Source organism: Canis lupus, chromosome 32 (assembly GCF_011100685.1).
Source record: "Canis lupus familiaris isolate Mischka breed German Shepherd chromosome 32, alternate assembly UU_Cfam_GSD_1.0, whole genome shotgun sequence".
Classification (NCBI taxonomy): domain Eukaryota; kingdom Metazoa; phylum Chordata; class Mammalia; order Carnivora; family Canidae; genus Canis; species Canis lupus.
The window spans coordinates 15,735,836-15,749,406 of NC_049253.1; the positions used below are offsets into that span (position 1 = coordinate 15,735,836).

The 13,571-nt window shown below is 39.2% G+C and overlaps 1 protein-coding gene across 1 annotated transcript in view; it reads left to right on the forward strand.

The window, feature by feature from the left end:
- MANBA (mannosidase beta) overlaps window positions 1–13,571 on the forward strand; it is a 115,257-nt gene that overhangs the window by 20,271 nt on the left and 81,415 nt on the right. Inside the window, exon 5 of the mRNA XM_038582020.1 lies at window positions 6,649–6,772. Within this exon, the coding sequence (XP_038437948.1) occupies window positions 6,649–6,772 (124 nt within the window). The remainder of the gene's footprint in view (window positions 1–6,648; window positions 6,773–13,571) is intronic.

Sequence of the window (13,571 nt, forward strand, 5' to 3'; positions counted from 1 at the left end):
GAATCTTTGTCTCCCTTGATTTCCTTCCTGAAACATACTTCAGAACTTAAGTAACAACAGAAAAAGAAGAAAAATAGGTGACTGATAATGTAATCTTACAAATTATTTTTTAAGAGTTTATTAATTTATTTCAGAGAGAGAAAAAGAGAGGAGGAGCTGGGGGAAGGGCAGAGGGACAAGCTGACACCCCACTGAGTGAGGAACTCAAGGTGGGGGCTCCATCCCAGGACCCTGAGATTGTAACCTGAGCCAAAGTCAGATGCTTAGCTGACTAAGCCACCCAGGCACCCCTATAAATTATTTTTTTAACATTTAGGTTTATCAAACTTTTCACCAGGCTGTACAGTTTATATTTATTAGCGATTCTCATTAATAGGAAGCCTTCTGCAAATATTAATATATTTGCTGATGTGCTCTTATATTTTATTGCTAGGCTCACATAAAATCTAACAAAAATGAATAAAAAATCCATAAAATGATTATTTTTCTTTTCTTTTTTTTTTAAAGATTTTATTTATTAATTCATGAGAGACACAGAGAGAGAGAGAGAGAGGCAGAGGGAGAAGCAGGCTCCATGCAGGGAGCCCGATGAGGGACTCGATCCCAGGTCTCCAGGATCAGGCCCTGGGCTGAAGGCAGCGCTAAACCACTGAGTCACCGGAGCTGCCCGATGATTATTTTTAAGTTTCATCTGAATCTAAATGACTTGAGTTTATTCCAGTATGTGGTTGGATTAGTATTCTGTGCGGCATTAATTTTTTAATTTTATTTTTATTTAAAAATTTTTTAGGGATCCCTGGGTGGCTCAGCGGTTTAGTGCCTGCCTTCGGCCCAGGGCATGATCCTGGAGTCCCGAGATCGAGTGCCGCATCAGGCTCCCGTTGTAGAGCCTGCTTCTCCCTCCTCCTGTGTCTCTGCCTCTCTCTCTCTCTCTCTCTCTCTCTCATAAACAAACAAATAAATCTTAAAAAAAATTTTTAATTGTGTTAAAATACGATAGCACATAATTTTGCCATCTTAATCATCTTTAATAGTGTGGTTTACTAGTATTAAGTATATTCATGTTGTTGTGAAACCAATCTCAAGAACTTTTCATGTTGTAAAACTGAAACTCCATACCCATTAAAAAAACAACTCTCTATTTTCCCCTCCTCCCAGCCCCTGGAAACCACTGCTATTTCTGTTTCTATGAGTTTGACTACTCTAGATACCTCAGATAAGCGGAATCATGCATATTTGTCTTGTTGTGCCTGGCTTATTTTACTTAGCATAATGTTCTTCATATTGCATAGCATGTGTCTGAATTTCCTTCCTTTTTAAGTCTGAATAATATTCCATTGTTTGTGCATGCCACATTTTGTTTATTCATTTGTCTGTCAATGGACATTTATTTGGGTTGCTTCCACCTTTTGGCTGTTGTGAATAATGTTGCTATGTATGGATGTACCAATATCTCTTTGAGATCCTGCCTTCAATTATTTTGCATATATACCAAGAAGTGGGATACTGGAGTATATGGTAATTCTATTTTAAATTTTTTTAGAAATTGGCACTTAGTTGTAACAACAAATGTAATCATTGGTTTCATTATGAAGATACTTAGAGGGGATCCCTGGGTGGCTCAGCGGTTTAGCACCTGCCTTCGGCCCGGACATGATCCTGGAGTCCTGGGATTGAGTCCCACATCGGGCTCCCTGCGTGGAGCCTGCTTCTCCCTCTGCCTCTCTCTCTCTCTCTGTCTCTCATAATAAATAAAAACTTAAAAAAAAAAAAGAAGATACTTAGAATATTTTTCCAGTACTTGTTAGCTAAAGCCTCAGTTGATAAATGCTGATTATTTAAGTTAAGTGGCTCTCTTCAGGCTGGATGGATTTTTCATTAAATTATGTTTACGTAATAGAAGTAGTAAGGTCAAAATTATACCCCCTCTTGTTTTAGTCAGCCTAACTAAATTTGTGTCAGAGTCTCAATATAACCATTTGTTCATAGTACTATAAAGGAACAGTCTGTAACTGATCATTCAGGTATTCTGTGAAATACTGTGTACTTATTCTTCTGTTTAAAATTCATCTTTTGTTTTTGGCCTTGGGCTTCAAATGGCACAGTGGTTTGAATATTAGAGTTTGCACGTTTTCTCTCTCCTCTTCTATCTTTAATCTTCGATCAAAATGAAGACTTGAGGATCCCTGGGTGGCGCAGCGGTTTAGCGCCTGCCTTTGGCCCAGGGCACAATCCTGGAGACCCGGGATCAAATCCCACGTCGGGCTCCCGGTGCATGGAGCCTGCTTCTCCCTCTGCCTGTGTCTCTGCCTCTCTCTCTCTGTGTGTGTGACTATCATAAATAAATAAATTAATTTAAAAAACAAACACAAACAAAAAAAACAAAATGAAGACTTCCTAAGTCCTAATGTTGCCTTTTTAGGTCATCAGTAAAAATATATAATGTTATGCATATATTCATGTGTAATAATCCTCTATCCCTCATTCAGCTTGTGGCATTTAAAAAATGCTTTTGGGGCACCTGGGTGGGTCAGTTAAGTGCCTGCATTTGGCTTGGGTCATGATCCCAACTCCCTCTCCCTCTGATCCTCCTGACTGCTTGCACTCTCTCTTTCTCTCTCTCTCTAATGAATAAATAAAAAATCTTTAAAAAAAACCCACACACTTTCAGGTTATTTAAATGGAACAGAGTTCTATCTGAAACCAAGAATCAGACCCAAATGTTCTGTTCTCAGGATGTGTGGAACGCTAACCCTGGGGCAAACTTGCCAGAGCAATGAATTGTATCTTGATGTTTCTGGCTAGACCAAAATGGTCCAATGGAAAGAGACCTAAATTGGAGAGCAAGTCAGGCATCTTAGATCTGAATTCTGGCTTTGTGACCAGAATGATCTTAGGCAAGTCCATCATTTACATATGGAGCTAATCCTTTCTCTTTTTGACTGTGTTGATAGGAGCATACAGTGAAATAATAATGTAAATGCACTTTGCATATGATAAAGTACTATATAGCTAGCTATTCAAAATGTAGGGTATTGTTATTATTTATTTTGGGGACTTATTTCTGTAGTTACGGATGTCTAAGTGTATAACTGATTATATGAATTTAGTGGAGTAGAGATGTCAATGTAAGTCCCCTCTTGTCTCTTTTCTGTCCAGTCTGGATGGTAGGACACATCACTTCTGCTACCCTCTTAACAATGTTCTCCGCCATCCCCCTTGTTTTCCACTGATATCTCTGAACATTCCTTCTAAGTTTCTTTATCCAGATCAACCTACCCCTTTTAGAAGTTGTATTATTCACCCTCCTCTCTGTTCTAGACACTTTCCTCTCATTGTATACCCTCTCTAGGCTATCTCATTTAGCTTCACTTCTTCAATAACCAAATTTCTAATGACTTCTAATACTGTATTTTCAGTCCGGACTTCTCTTCAATTCCAGACCTTATACTGGATTGCCTACTCGGCATCTTCACTTGCCTGATTCATGATTCACAGGGACTTACAGCTCAGGATGTCCAAAACTATAGTTGGATTTAAACCCTTCTCCCAGGGTTCCCTGTATCATTGAATGGAGTGCCATCCAGAATAGTTGCTCAAGCCAGAAACCAAAGAGCTATTTTTTTTAAAGATTTTATTTATTTATTCATGAGACACACACACACACACACACACACACACACACACAGAGAGAGAGAGAGAGAGAGAGAGAGGTAGAGAAAGAGCTATTTTTGATAACTTCCTCTCTCTTTTCCCTCCAACGCATTACAAAGCATTTTGAGCATGTGGACATTACCTCTTTAATAGTTCTGTGATCTTCCCATGCTCTATGCCTGCTACCATGCTTGAGTTTAATCCATCATCATTTCTTGCATGAAACATTACCTTGGCCATCTAACTAGGATCCTACAACCTTGTTTGCCTTCCTCCAATAAATTTTCCATAGATCAGCCAGAGTGATGTTTTCAGACAAAAATTGTTAGAGCACTCTCCTTCTTAAAGCTCCTCAAAGGGCAGCCCCAGTGGCTCAGCGGTTTAGCGCCACCTTCAGCCCAGGGCATGATCCTGGAGACCTGGGATCGAGTCCCACGTCGGGCTCCCTGCATGGAGCCTGCTTCTCCTTCTGCCTGTGTCTCTGCCTTTCTCTCTGTGTATGTGTCTCTCATGAATAAATAAATAAAATTTATTTTTTTAAAAAAGTGATACATCCTAAAAAAAAATTAAAAAAAAAAAGCTCTTCAAAAGTCTCTCATTGCCTTTAGGCTAAAGGTCTGGGTTTGGTTGGGCTCATGCCCACTTCTCTGGTCGTCTCCCTATTTCTTCCCATTGCTCCCTCTTCATCTCCTGGACTGTATCATACTCTTATACCTCAAGGCCTTTGCATGTGCTGTTCCTTCTGAAAGGGATGCTTTTACTTCCTTATCCTTTAAACACACTGGATAAGTCGTACTCATCCTTTAGATCTCCTTATAAAAGTCACTATTATTCAGGGATACCTGTCTTGACACCTTTTTCTCCTCTCCCCCATTGTATTGTTCCCTGTCGGTGTCTTTTGCATTTGTGATTATTTATTCAATACCTGAATTTCTTGCCATACTGTGAGCACTATAAACAGGATTGTCTGTTTTGTAGGTTGATGTACTCCCAGCCTGAAATATAAAGAGCACTTCACAAATCTTTTTTTTAATAAGTGAAAACTTTCATTTGGAGAAGTTGTATGAATAAGAGTGATTTGTAGGCTTTGATGGGGAAAATAGTCTGCTTTATGAGATGTTGGATATTTTCGCCCTCCTCCTTATCTCTGTCTTAATAAAGGAATTATATACCTAAATTTACAAACTCCTCAATAAATAGCCCCAAGATGGTTTTCATTCCAAACATGAGAATCTGATACTGAAGTGGTGAATTTAGACAAATGTGAATGGTGTGAAGTGATTTTAATTCTTTGCTTTTCTCTGTAATGGAAACTAATTTATCTTTATCTCAGGTAAATACAGATCTTAGGAAATAATACTTAAATGAGAATGATTTGGGTGATTCCTCAGGCTCTATTCTACAAATGCTCCATTCAGAAAGGTCTTAGTACTCCCTGTGGTGCTTATTCCTTTTTAAAAGCTGAGCTCATAGCCTCAGAATGTTAATTATCTTTATTTTTAAATAAAGATTTTTCTCATTCTTTATGGTTATTACACTTAAATAGAATATTCTTTATAGTTATTACACTTAAATACAGTGGTAAATTCAGAGATATTTTGGAGAAGTTTAAAGAGTAACTATTGTATTGCGTCAACGTCAGATGCTTTTTTTTTTTTTAAGATTTTGTTTATTCATGAGGGACACAGGGGGAGAGAGTGAGAGTGAGAGAGAGAGAGAGAGAGAGAGAGAGAGAGGCAGAGACACAGGCAGAGGGAGAAGCAGGCTCCATGCAGGGAGCCTGACGTGGGACTGATCCTGAGTCTCCAGGACCAGGCCCTGGGCTGAAGGCGGCACTAAACCGCTGAGCCACTCGGGCTGTCCTGTCAGATGCTTTTGAAGAATAAATGTACATAATCAGATTTTTATGTTCTGAAAACATTTCTGCCAAATGTAACTATGTTGCATAGGTTCGTAGTTATTGTATTAGTTATCTATTTGCTGTATAACAAGTTATGCCAGAACTTATCAGTTTAAAGTAACATTCATTATCCTAGTTTTTCTCTGTCAGGAATCTGAGTGTGGTATAGCCATGACTCAAGGCCAGTCATGAGGTTACAGTCAAGTATGGACCAGGGTTGTGGTAATCTTATGGCTCTACTAAGCCTGAAGCATCTGTGCCTAAGCTCACTCGTGTGGTTATCACGATTGGCTGATAAGCCTCAGATTGGCTTCTAAGCCTGCTTACTCTTGTGGGCCTCTCCACAGAGCTGCCTCACAGCATAGCAGCTGGCTTCCCTCATGGCCAGGAGAGCGCGTGAGAGAGCACCCAGAACAGAAGGTGCTGTTTTTTATAACTTAATTTTGGAAATGATATCACCTCTCCTGTATTCTCTTGGTTAGAAATGATTCACTAGGTTTAATCCATATTGGAGGAGAGGGATTACACAGGGCATAAATTCCAGGAGGGGATGGTTGTAGGCCATTTTAGATTCTCTATATGGGAAACACGCATAGAACACAAACACTATTATGGACTGAATTGTGTGTCACCCCCTGAATTTGTATGTTGAAGTCCTGATCCTCAGTAGCTAAAAATATAACCTGGTTTGGAGATAAGGTCTTTAAAGATGTGATTAGATTAAAATGGGACCTTTAGGGTGGGACATAGCCAAGTATGAATGATGTCCTTATAAGAAGAGGAAATGTATATGTGTGTGTGCACAGAAAAAGACTATTTGAAGGCACAGGGAGCAGGTGGCTATCTGGAAGCCCAGGAGAGAGGCTTCAGGGGAAACCAAATCTGCCAACACCTTGATCTTGGACTTGCCAGCCTCTAGAACTATAATACAATAAATTTCTGTTGTTTAAGCCATCCAGTCTGTAGTATTTTGTTATGACAGCCCTAGCAAACTGATATATATGTATATAATATTTTTAAAGAACAGATCTTTCATAGTGTTTAAATTTCGTGGTAATCAGGATCTATCTTCTTTTTACCCTTTGAAATTATAGGAGCAGAGTTCCTTTAGTTGGGACTGGGGGCCATCCTTTCCTACCCAGGGCATCTGGAAAGATGTCAGAATTGAAGCCTATAACATTTGTCACCTGAACTACTTCACGTTTTCCCCTATATATGGTAAGTTAAGAGATGTGATTCTTGGTTTTCATTTTTGAGCCTTCTCTTTGTGATAAAAGTTGGGTTTATAATTTGAATAAAAAGATATACTTTTCAGAGACTCATTTAAAAAATTTTTATGGCACATTAAAATTTTAAGCATGAATAATATATACAAACTGATTTGTGGTGAAAATTTATAATATGTAGCAGGAAGGAGGTAGATAGATACTTTAAAACATATTTTGGAAAGAAAAAGAAAGAAAGCCAGAGCAAGCTCTAAGTTTCCTTGAGCTGAGTGTTCCTTCTAAAAGAATTGGGCCTGCTGCTTTGTATTCCTCTTATGGCCTGTATGCTCACTCTCAGAACTCCAGCTGTGCTGAGGTCAGGTCTTGGGTGCTCTCATATCACTGGACTGTCTATCACTGCACATTTTCTCATTGAAAGCCATGACATACCATGACATACCTTGATAAAAGTTGAAAATAAACTGGAATGCAAACGAAGCATAAAGTTTTATAAGGTAAAGAAAAATGCTTTTTCAGCAGAAGGAACTATTCACAGGAAAGGAACATTGAATAAAACCTCAGACATCTCATTGATGTCAACAAATCAGTGAAAAGCTGGTTAGATATTTGTTGTTTGCCTGGCACTTTGTTTATTTGGCGTGGAAAGGACCTGGAGTACATGTACTCTTGCCTGCACATTGGTTGGGGTGGGGGGGGGATGGGAGATAGGAACAATTTACCACACTAAACAAGACTGTGTAATAGGCTTGTGGGATGGGAACCCCACAAAGTCAGGGAAACTGATGAAGGAGGATCTTGAATGCTCAGTCCAGTTATGGATGAAATCAGCAAGCAAGAGCATGGTATGTCCGTATAGGAGTTCTGTTATCTTTAAGGCCCTGGTGACTTGAGATTGCTATTGAGCCAAAAGCTGTTTGGCTTCTGTTTTCTAAAAGCAGAAGACAGTCTTATAGAAGACTGAGGAATCACTAAACTCTACCTCTGAAACTAGTGATACGTTGTATGTTAATTAATTGAATTTCAGTTTAAAAAAAAAGAAAACCAAAATAAAGGCAGAAGACCAAAACAAATCAGAAACTGTTGGTAATTGAGGTTATTAGGTGCTGCTACACTTTTAAACGTTAAAAGGGCATAAAAAGATGCAATTTAAATTGCATGTGTAAATGTGGCTGTTCTTAACTCTCTAGGGCTTCTGAACTATTTAGCGAGGTAACTTGAACTGAGTTTTGCTACTAAATTCAAAGAATGGTTTATTCTTCCACATTCCCATCGATATTTTTTCCTCAGGTATAATAAAATCTAGTGTAAAGAGGGGTCTGATTTTGCAAAGAGTTATTTAATCATTGTGAAGTTTAATCAATGTTTTAGGTGGTTTGCAAAAAGCGCTATGAGTTCTAGAGACCCTGATACCTGAAAATATTTCAGTAACACTGCTCTATTTAATTTAAAATTTTCAATATGAAACTAAACATTTCTTCCTGAATATGAGTCATTAAAGTTCAGTTTATTAGTCACTAGTGACTGTGTGAATTTTATTTGAATTAAATCAATTTAAATGATGTTTAAAATTTAATTTAGATTCAGTATAATCAATTCCCTATATCAACTGAGTTTTTTATATTTTGTGACTGTAATATATTTTGTAATGGGGAGTCCTTATAATGGTGGTTTCCAAACTTTTGCATTTTTTAGTATCTTATGGTCATTTGTTTCATTTTGCCCTAAACTCAGTTTCCTCAATGATTTTCACATATTCTTAATGTTTAAGATAATAAAAACAAATTCATATCTGAAAAAAATACTGAGGTCAAAGGAAAACAAGAATTACTCCTGTTATCTCTCTCTTTTTAAAGATTTTATTTATTCATGAGAGACCCACAAAGAGAGAGGCAGAGACACGGGCAGAGGGAGAAGCAGGCTTCCTGTGGGGAGCCTGATGTGGGACTCAATCCAGGAACCAAACCCCGAGATCACATCCTGAGCCAAAGGCAGACACTCAACCACTGAGCCACCCAGGCATCCCACTCCCATTATCTCCTTTATCTAAGTATTAAGAGATACCAATTCATTGATGTGACTTTCTTTAAAACTTTATTAGAAAATCTTTATTTGAATAATTCCTCTCTTAGCCCTGAAATATTCTAATGAGGTATTTATTTATTTATTTATTTATCTATCTCTTTATTTAATTTTTAATTTTTTTCTAATCAGGTTTTAAATAGCAGTAGCTGGTCTAGAGCATGCACATTTTCAGTATTTTGAACAGTGTAAGATTGACCTGGTACTGAAAAGGGAAGCTCAGATGTTTTATACTGTGTGTAGGAAACCCAGCAAGTTTCTCCTTTTCTTTTGAGTTGGAGGAGTCGGTTTAGTTCTCAGCTAGGCCCTGGCCTGCCCCACAGAAGCCTATATTGAGGGTCATTGCTGCCCTTTGCTTATAGGGAACATAATATTACAGTATAGCAGAGATTTGTCAATCTTGCTTAATACCTTGCTTAATGCATTTTTTTTAAAGATTTAATTTATTTATTCATGAGAGACACAGAGAAAGAGGCAGAGTGAGAAGCAGGCTCCCTGTGGGACGAGTGCCTGCAGGACTCGATCCCAGGATCCCAGGACCCCAACCTGAGCTGAATGCAGAGGCTCAGCCACTGAGCCACCCAGGTGCCCCATTGATGCATTTTTTTAATGTATTCATTTTGAATTATGTTTTCATTGATCTTTGAATTACTTTACGCATAGAATAACAGTATTCATCCTTAAAAATATCTTTATGGGTAGGTAGGTTGCTTGACTAATCTCTCCCGTAATTAGCTGCCTTGTTACCTGAGTAGAATTTTTTCTCTGGAATTTACCAATTTATCTTTGTTTGGGGGAGATTTTGCTTTGTGTCTGTTTCATCTTTGAGGATTTTGTCCGGCTGAGCAAGCAAGGAGATCCTGCTGTTTGGTAAAGAAGGGGAAAACAGCTGTTGTAACTAACTGTAAACCTGCCTTTCTGGCTAATGCAAGCTGTTCGCTCTTTGAAAAGCAGCTGCTGAAGGCTGTCCTATAATTCTAGCAGGAGCACAGGAAAATATCCTCTATTTGAATTGAAACATTCTGAGGCTTGGTCATTTCAGCCTGTCGTCATTACGGTTTCTTCACATGCACAGGACTACTTTTTTACTGCAGCTTTTCATCACCTATTAAAGATGCAAGAAGCGAGCAGGCAAAGGAGATACTGTTAGATGCTCAGCAGGGCGAAGCTAATCACGGCAGCTATCTTTGAATAGCTTTTTACCCCCAAAGAGATGAAGCATCGTTTTCATCTTACATAAGCAACCTACCATCCTTTGCAGATCTTCCCCTGCTGACCTGAATGTTCTTCCATTTCCATGCTAGTTCTTAACCACCCAGATGCCATCCTGTATTCTTAACTGTGACCCTTGGGTATATTTTGTTTCTCTCCATAGATTCAACATCTTGATTTTTTGGATTGGGATGTAATTTGAGTGCCTGTCAAGGTTTACAGACAGTAATTTCAAGAAATATATTTGCATTCTTTGATGCTCCCATGACTGTTGGCATGTGCTTGTGAGATAGTTGAGGTTACAGAGATGGTATTTTGGGAAATGGAGGAACTGTGGCAACATATAATTATGCATTTAGTAGAGGGTCAGGCGCATTCTCTATGTAGATTTCAACGATCTTTTTCACAGACCCTTTTATTTATTTATTTTTTAAAAGATTTTATTTATTTTATTCATGAAAGACGCAGGTAGACAGAGAGGCAGAGACACAGGCAGAGGGAGAAGCAGGCTCCATGCAGGGAACCCGACGTGGGACTCGATCCCGGGTCTCCAGGATCATACCCGGGGCTGAAGGCGCTGAGCCACCGGGCTGCCCTCACAGACCCTTTTATTAAGAGGCTAATATTTTGTTACATTCTGTCCTTCCAAATACTTTGTTTCACATTGAATGTATTTGATATTTGGACATAGGATTCTGAAAGGCAATTGCTTTTATCATTTTATTTTATTTTTTTTCCATTATGGTAAGTGTACTCTTTAATCCCCGTCACCTATTTCACCCATCCCCCACCCACCTCCCCTCTGGTAGCCAGCAGTTTGTTCTCTATAGTTAAGAGTCTGTTTCTTGGTTTGTCTCTCTCTCTTTCTTTTTTCCTTTGCTCATTTTTTTTTAAGATTTTATTTATTTATTCATGAGAGACACACAGAGAGAGAAGCAGAGACACAGGCAAAGGGAGAAGCAGGCTCCGTGCAGGGAGCCGGATGTGGGACTGGATCCCAGGTCTCTGGGATCATGCCCTGGGCCAAAAGCAGGCGCTCAACCGCTGAGCCACCCAGGCGTCCGAGCTCATTTGTTTCTTAAATTCCACATATGAGTGAAATTATATGGTATTTGTCTTTCCCTGACTGACCTTTTCCACTTAGCATAATATGCTTTAGCTTCATCCACGTTGTTGCAAATGGCAAGATTTCATTCTTTTTATGGCTGAGTGATACTGCATTGTGTGTATATATATCACCTCTTCTTTATCCATTCAGCTATTCATGGACACTTGGGCTGCTTTCATAGTTTGGCTATTATCAGTTATGTTGCTATAACCATCAAAGGGATGCATGTATCCCTTTGAATTCATGTTTTTATATTTTTGAGGTAAAAACCCAGTGGTGTGTTTCCTGGTTCATAAGAGTATCTTTGTTTTTTGCTTTCTTCAGTGTTTATACACAAATTTTGATGTGTGCCTGCTAGTGTATTTCTCTTTGGGAAGTGAGAGATAAATGCAAGGTGGAGAACACCAGACTCAGGAAAACTGGGCGCTTGACTTGTCTTTATGCTCAGGAGCTTCTTTTTTTTTTTTTTTTTTTTTTTAATTCATGAGAGGCACAGAGAGGGAGAGAGAGAGAGAGGCAGAGACACAGGCAGAGGGAGAAGCAGGCTCCATGCAGGGAGCCCGACGTGGGACTCGATCCTGGGACTCCAGGATTGCGCCCTGGGCCGAAGGCAGGCGCCAAACCGCTGAGCCACCCAGGGATTCCCGCTCAGGAGCTTCTGAGCTAGGTTCTGCAGTTGGGGCCTTGGGAACCTCATCTACAAAGTGATGAGGAGATTGCTAAGTTTCTTGTGCTTTTAACATTCCATGTTTCTTTTCCTGTGTTCTTAATTTACGACAGTCATTACAACCTAGTGAGGGTACAAGTATAGAAGAATTCAGTTTTTCTTGAAGCTAGACACAAGACTAAAGACTTGATAATTGCGGCTTAATTATCATCAGTTAAAACAAGGGTTTGGATATACTTTGAGAGTTTTTCTGGTAGTTATGGCCACATTTGAATTAAAGTAACTCAGCCATCTCTTATTTTTCTGCTTCTATGCCTTATTACAATTTTCTTTTCTCTTAGACAACTGAATAAGTACTTTTATTTTTTTAAGATTTTATTTTTGGGATCCCTGGGTGGCGCAGCGGTTTGGCCCCTGCCTTTGGTCCAGGGCGCGATCCTGGAGACCCGGGATCGAATCCCACATCGGGCTCCCGGTGCATGGAGCCTGCCTCTCCCTCTGCCTATGTCTCTGCCTCTCTCCCTTTCTCTCTCTGTGACTATCATAAATAAATTTTTAAAAAATTTTAAAAAAATTTTATTTTTAAGTAATGTCTACACACAACATGGGGCTTGAACTCATAACTCCAAGGTCAGGAGTCACACGTACTACCAACTGAGGCAACCAGGCACCCCAAGCTGTTTTCTTTTCTTTCCTTTTTTTTTTTTTTCTGACCACATCCCGACAAAGAAGTGAATATAAACGGAGCAAGCTGGCATACTTTAGAGGATTTTAAAGGTTAATGTATTGGCCACAGCTATACAAATTGGAATTGTCTTGATTGTTTGCATGAAGAAGCAGCACACATGATTATGGTTGAATAGCTACCTACTTTTTATACAAATTTCCATCTAAGTCAGATTCATGGTGGTTGGTCGGTTGGTTGGTTTTTAAAAGGACCTCACTGAGGGATCAGTGGTTTAACGCCTGCCTTCGGCCCAGTGTGTGATCCTGGAGTCCTGGAATCGAGTCCCACATCGGGCTCCTTGCATGGAGCCTGCTTCTCCCTCTGCTTGCGTCTCTGCCTCTCTCTCTCTCTCTCTCTCTTTCTGTCTCTCTCTCATGAACGAATAAAATCTAAAAATAAATAAATAAGTAAAGGGACCTCACTAAATCAGTTTTCGAAAAATCTGAAAATTAGTCAGTGGCCAGAACCACATTCTCTGCTATCCCATGGGTTGCCTGCTGGATTGAGGTTCCATATAAACTAGAGACCATGGTCTCTTCTGCAGGGAGCAGGACGTCAGGTAGGGCATCCCTGAATCTCTGGGCCAGGGAAGGGCTCAAGTTGTAGAGAGAGCAGGTCAGCCTTGTCTGTCTACCCTGTTTTGATAGAATTCCTGTATTGTTTGGGCCCAGTGTTGATTAGAGTAAGGAAAGGATGTAAAATTTGGTTTAATTGGGAAGGATATCTGGGAGGGGATTTTGAGTCATATAATAGTTTTTCTTCTTAGCTACCTCCATCCCCAGTACTTTGTCCATTTTTGGAATTACTTGCATTCTACTGCAGGAGTGCTGGGAGTAATAGGTATTAGTTATTTTTTTAATCTCCATGTTTTATTTATTTTTATTTGTTTTATTTTTTATTTTATTTTTTTATTGGAGTGTAGTTGACACATAATGTTACATTAGTTTCAGGAGATTAAACAAATCTCTATGTTATGCTGTCCTCACCACAAGTAAAGC